Source organism: Peromyscus leucopus, chromosome 7, assembly GCF_004664715.2.
Source record: "Peromyscus leucopus breed LL Stock chromosome 7, UCI_PerLeu_2.1, whole genome shotgun sequence".
Classification (NCBI taxonomy): Eukaryota; Metazoa; Chordata; class Mammalia; order Rodentia; family Cricetidae; genus Peromyscus; species Peromyscus leucopus.
Genome location: NC_051069.1, coordinates 22,405,690 through 22,411,866, shown reverse-complemented (window position 1 = coordinate 22,411,866; position 6,177 = coordinate 22,405,690). Strand labels below are relative to the sequence as shown.

The 6,177-nt window shown below is 40.3% G+C and overlaps 2 protein-coding genes across 2 annotated transcripts in view; one reads left to right on the top strand and one right to left on the bottom strand.

Moving 5' to 3' along the window:
- Positions 1-6,177, top strand: part of Il18 (interleukin 18) — a 28,854-nt gene that overhangs the window by 1,534 nt on the left and 21,143 nt on the right. The window contains exon 2 of the mRNA XM_037207505.1: positions 1,584-1,704. The gene's annotated coding sequence lies outside the window, so the exon portion shown is untranslated. The remainder of the gene's footprint in view (positions 1-1,583; positions 1,705-6,177) is intronic.
- Positions 356-5,367, bottom strand: Tex12 (testis expressed 12). Its single transcript, XM_028864898.2, has 5 exons — positions 4,837-5,367; positions 2,570-2,648; positions 1,565-1,676; positions 1,422-1,473; positions 356-701 (listed from the first exon to the last, which is right to left on the bottom strand). The coding sequence occupies exons 2-5, from the start codon at positions 2,630-2,632 to the stop codon at positions 557-559; spliced, it is 372 nt and encodes a 123-aa protein (XP_028720731.1). The 5' UTR covers positions 2,633-2,648; positions 4,837-5,367; the 3' UTR covers positions 356-556.

Here is a 6,177-nt window from a genome sequence, read left to right as displayed (position 1 = left end):
TAAAGAAATAGCCAGGTTATAGTAATTTTCAATTTTTATTTTACTACTTTTATCACATGAAAATGTTTTAAGCCAAATTTTTATTAGTCAAATATAATGGTTAAAAGTAAAAATAATTAAATGGTAATATTAAATAGCAGTAGCACAGTTATATTTTATTATATGCTGAAAAACTGGACAAATTACCTTTAATGTTTAATGTTCTTTTATAATACTAACCAAGAAAAACATTTTAAAACTATCTCCAAAATTAGCTGTTATTTAAACAAATACTGTTAGACATAATCAAATTAACAGAATTCTCTTTCACAGTTTAAAAAGGGTTAAGCAATTTAAGAGTAAAGGAGGAAAAAAGAACACATATGTAATTTTTAATTTACATTTTTATATAATGTGCCAAATATTTGACCCTCAAAAGAAAAATTACAAACTTCATATTACTGTTCATGTTAAAACCCCCTTTAAATTAGAAAAAGTTACAGTTCACTACATATATTTTCTTTAACAAGTAGACTACAGCAATAATAGGAATGGACTTTCAGTTGGTAAAGACACTTTACTTGTGCAGGGTGTTGGTAATCAATGTGAACCTCTGCTTTACGAACTCTCTTTTTTGTTCCAGAAAGTTTTCAATAATATTGGCTTCTTTGAAGAGTCCATCTAGCTCGTCAATGTAAGATGCATCTACTGCTGCTCTCTCACTAATAGGGAAAAAGGCTTGATCTTAAAATGAGTTATAAAGTCTAGACATGCCATCATTGTCAAGTTCCTTATACTGTATCTGTTAACTATTTCAATTTCATGGCTTTGCCCATGACAGAGCTTAGTTAATTTACTAATATTATTCAAGAAAAAGTTAAATCAGTTTAGCAAATATTTTTGACTACTTAAAAAGTCTCATAACACAGAGAAAGTGTATCTTATACACTTTAATTATAAATTATTAAAATTGAACAAACTATTACTCAGATACAGTGACTGTCCAGTAGCTTATAAAGCACCTTGTAACACTTCAAATTCTCAGGCCAATACTTAAATTCAGCCTTGAAATGTATACTAATAAAATATAAATATTCAAACTATTTATCTTTTAATATAACCCCATTAACATTAATTTCACCAAATAATACTATTCTCAAAGAGATAGCTGAATAAAATTTTAAAGGTATTATCATCAAGAAACCAAGATACATCCACTCTGGTATTAGCACTAGAAATATGAAAAGTGATGTTTGGACAAGTTGGGGATTACACCCTTAAAATAATCAACTCATCTACTATAAGGAATCGAGACAAAATTGTAACTTCAATTTTCTAGTTACCAGATAAGATTTTTAAGTCACGGAATTAAAATTTTTACTTCATTTTTCAGAAGGAAAGAATTTCTAACAAAAATACTCGAAAATGCCATAATTACTTGCCTCAAAAGCTTTGCATATGTAGACAACATCAGATTAATTTCCTTGCTCATATCTGTTCAAAAAATTGAGTAGGTTGTAAAATCTAACAAAGCTTCTGCATGATACAGTCAATCACATAAATATAATCATTATTTATACATCACCGCTCAAATCCTTCTCCAGGGTTTCCTCTTTATAAAGGAGTCCAGAACATTCAGAGAAAGAAGAATCCGATTTTTCAAGAGAGGGTACCTGTGGACTATCTGACACCTGAGGCTAGGAAAAGAAAGAAAACAGATCAATGGTAAGATCTTTCAGACATATATAGTCTGTTTATTAAAAAAATCAAACCAAACATTTTTCAGAGGGGTTGGGGACACGGTTCTGTACTACGGTGTTTGCCTAGCATCCTTAAGGCTGTAGGTTCAATCCCCAGTATTTCAGAATTAGAAATGAAACTCTATGCTTGGGCCTAGGGATTATTTCAGTGGGAAGCACTAGACTAGGATAGCACTCAAAAATACAAAAAAAAAAAAAAAAAAAAAGCAGACAGGCTAGAGATTCCATACCAGCTATGAATTTTTTATCATCAAGGAAAACTTTGGACACAAGAGACACCTTGCTCAAAATACTAAATTTTGTTCAGTTTTGAGATTTTGAAAATGGTGTTTAACTCTTAATGAAAACCAGTCTTTTATCTTGCACCAGTGGATATTTTTATAATAACATGATAACTGTACTTTAGACAACAGACAAATGGCTGCAAGATTTTGCAATGTAGAGACTGGCGAGATGGCTGAGCAGTGAAAGGAAGCCCTAACCACTGCAATCCGATGATCTAAGGACAATCTCCAGACTTGCCTACGGCATGTAAGATTTTACTCATCTTAGAAAATAATTATGCATGTAAACTCCCATGGGCCAAAAAGACATGGACTTACTTTGGTTACTTTTAAGGCCATAACCTACCAAGAAGAAATCCCCAAGTAGATTTGTATAGGTCTGTCCTTAATGGAAGAGCTAGGTAGAGTCACCCTGGTTCCTGCCAGGACAGTCCTACCTCTGGGACTATGAGAACACTAACTTCTACTTACCAATAGCACTTTCTCCAGGAAAGAAATTAGAAATGGGTAAAATATAATAAAAGGCTCCAGGAGCATAAATCTCACCTCCAATTCTCTTGACCTCTTGCAGTTTCTAGAATCAGGTTTTACGAGGTGGTTTGCCATCATACTCTGGAGGCACAAACTATAAAGTTTAGAGATTTGTCAATTTAGGTATGAGCTCCACACTACAGTTCTCTTCACCCGTGTCCTTTTCCCACTTCTACCATAATTAATTTCTGCTCTCCTGATCTGCCACCTAAATTTAATTTCTCCCGTCTCTATTTCATCTTCTCTCTCAAAACATTTCATTCAGAAACCTTCTGGGTCAGTAAACTCAAGTTTTATCACATAGCATCCAAGGTCCTCCATCATCTGAGACCAACTTAACTATTCATACCATTTTCAACTACTATATATAACGAGTCTATATAAAACGAGCTCAACTAACCTCACTGGCAATTCTATCTTGTTTTAGCACCAGAACATTTAAGGTTCTTCCATCTTTATAAAATTTTAATGTTAAAATTAGAGGTGAGATGCTCTTGGGACCCTCTTCCTCCTACTGAGTTGCCTCATCCAGCCTTGATATGAGGGTCTGTACATAGTCTTATTGTAACTTGTTAGGACATGCTCAGTTGAGATCTCTAAGAGGCCTGCTCTTTTATGAAGGGAAGTGGAGGAGGAATGGATCTAGGGGAGAGGGGCGGTAGGAGGGAGGGGCTTGGATGAGTGGAGGGAGGGGGAAACTGAGGTAGAAATGTAATATATGAGAGAAGAATAAATTTTTTAAAAACTAGAGTTTGGAGTTCCCCTTTTTTCCTTCTCGAAAGAAGGACAGCGTGAGGGGAGCTCTAGAGATGGTTTAAACAAATAAAACTAGGCTATCCCAGAAACAAGATCTCTTCATTCTTCTAGTGAGGCTGTTTCCATTGCCCCACCCATACCTTAATATGGCATCAAATTGCTTCCCCATAAATTCTGAAGCTATTTTCCTAAGAATCTGAACTGTTAAGGTTTAAACTTGAAAAGACAATGAAACTTAAAAGGATGGTCTCTTTATCTTAGAGTTAAAGAACTATTTACATTCAAATAATCAATTTGTTTCTCTTTTTTTGTTTGTTTGTTTTTTGAGACAGGGTTTCTCTGTGTAGACCTGGCTGTCCTGGAACTCTCTCTGTAGACCAGGCTGACCTTGAACTCAGAGATCTACCTGCTTCTGCCTCCAGAGTGCTGGGATTAAAGGCCACATGACCGGCTCTGTTTCTTTTAAATACCATGAGTTAGGCCGGGCGGTGGTGGCGCACGCCTTTAATCCCAGCACTCGGGAGGCAGAGCCAGGCGGATCTCTGTGAGTTCGAGGCCAGCCTGGGCTACCAAGTGAGCTCCAGGAAAGGCGCAAAGCTACACAGAGAAACCCTGTCTCGAAAAACCAAAAAAAAAAAAAAAAAAAAAAAATACCATGAGTTAGATTAATTATAGGCAATCATATATGATAAGATGGGAAAAAGGAGCAAAAAGCAAATTATAAAGATGTTTCTAATTTCAGCATGTACTTCGAGTGCCTACCATCAGGATACTAAGTTGAAGCGCTAGCATAGTAACATGCAGAAAATGCACAACAGAAGCACTGACATTCCTAAAGAATCGAAACCAACACAAGCTAAAAGTCTTCTTCCCCTTTTAGTTCTCCCTTTTCTGCTTCTTCTTTCCTTTCTCAAACTAACAGAGTGCATACACATACATACACACACACACACACACACACACACACACACACACACACCTTCTATAGTTAGGTAATTCTGTGTTTGGAAAAGTGATTTCTGTCATCATTTAAGGCTCCTAAATAGCCGAAGTCTGGATTCACAGGCGGGCCCACCCCCTATGAAAACATCAGCGACTTGGGGCTATGCCACCCAAGGTGTCACCTTGTGCAACTGTCCGTGGTTGTTGGTCTAGGATTTCCTTCTGCGGGCGGAGTTATGGTTTGGTTTCAGATTTTCTGGGACTGAGACTCACCACATACACCAAACTAGCCTGGAGCCCATCGGGTGGCCGAGGCCGGACTCAAACCCGCAGCCACCCCCCTGTCCCCGTGCTCCGAGTGCTGGAACCACAGGCGTGTGCTGCCACCGCGGCTCCCGCCTTCTGCCGCCGTGCTCCCTTCACAGCGCCGGTGCCTGCTCACGCCATTTCCCCGCCTCTTTCCCTCACCTCCCTCACACCTTCCGGTTCGCGCCCCCACGCCAGCCCCTCAGCCCCGGAGAGGCCGCGCCCCACCCCACCCGCGGCTTTCCTTCCCACCCGAGGTCCCCATCACGCGCGCTCACCCCCTTGTCCCACTCGCGAGGGGGAGATTCGGCCACGACCTGCCTCCTCAGAAGCGTGGGAGCGCCAAGGCTTCGTGCTCCTCTGCGCAGGCGCCCGGGGCCCAGCTCCCGGCAGGCAGCGCGCCAGGCACGTGACCGCCACGCTGGCTCCGTCCGCTTGGAGCCACGCTTCCGCCAATTTCCCGCCTTTTCCCTCTCGCCTTGGAACCTTCGAGAAACAGAAAGCTCGCTTCTTGCCCCGTGGAGAAGGGAGAGTAAACTTAGAAACTGGTCTCCAGGAAGGAGAGAAGCGTTGCCAGGGGCAGCTGGGCTTGTGCCAGAGCCAGGAGTCTCAGCCGATGAGCATTAACTATTTCCCACCTGCTCTCTCAGGAAAGGGCATGCTGGGCGGTGTAGGGTGTGCTGGCAGGAGGCGGCTCAACCGGTTCCTCCAAGCCCACAGCCTCCATCAGTGGCCCTCTATGTCATGGATGTGTCAGTAAGTGTAGCTGACCTCATTAGCGTCCACGAGGTACTTAGTAATTCTCATGGTTCACACACTTAACTTTATTGGGTACTTTTGCAGGCTGACTTTGACCTGCGGTCTCACAGACAGACTTCCTAAACTCTTTCTGGTGTTAGTTAACCTGGTGCAGAAACAGTATATTGCCTCATAAAACAAAGGTCAATGACATGCCTCCATGAACCCTGAGCACATAATCTTACAATTTCAGAAGGCTGTTATTTAACTCGCAGTCTTTTGTTTTTGTTTTTTTCCCTTTTGTTAATTTACTAGGTTAGTATCAAGGCTGGGAAGTGGCTAGCGAGACGGAGCATTTGCCTAACTAGAATGTTCCTTCCTTGCTATGGGAGGTGGGGGTGCTTGAAAGTGTGTTATCTGTGTTGAAATTTTTACTGTCTGTAGTATGTAATACACTTTTTATAAAGTTGGATATGTTCATTTTACAGCACTTTCCTATCCTTGGGTCCAATCTCCAGCACCTATAAATCAATGCATACTTGTAATTCCAGCACTGGGAAGGTAGAGGCTAGAGGATCAGAAATTTAAGGTTATTATCCTTGGCTACTTTTGAGGCTAGCCTGGAATACATAAGACAAAGTTAAAGACCGTCTTTTATTAAAAGACTATAGCTGGGTGGTGGTAGTGCACACCCTTAATCCCAGCACTAGGGAGGCAGGCAGATCTCTGTGAGTTTGAAGACAGCCTGGTCTACAGAGTGAGTTCCAGGACAGCTGGGGTTTATGCAGAAAAACCCTGTCTTGAAAAAAAAAAAAAAAAAAAAAAAAAAGACTATGACTTTTCTAATTTTTTTTATAAACATGAAATGAAAATGTAAGGAT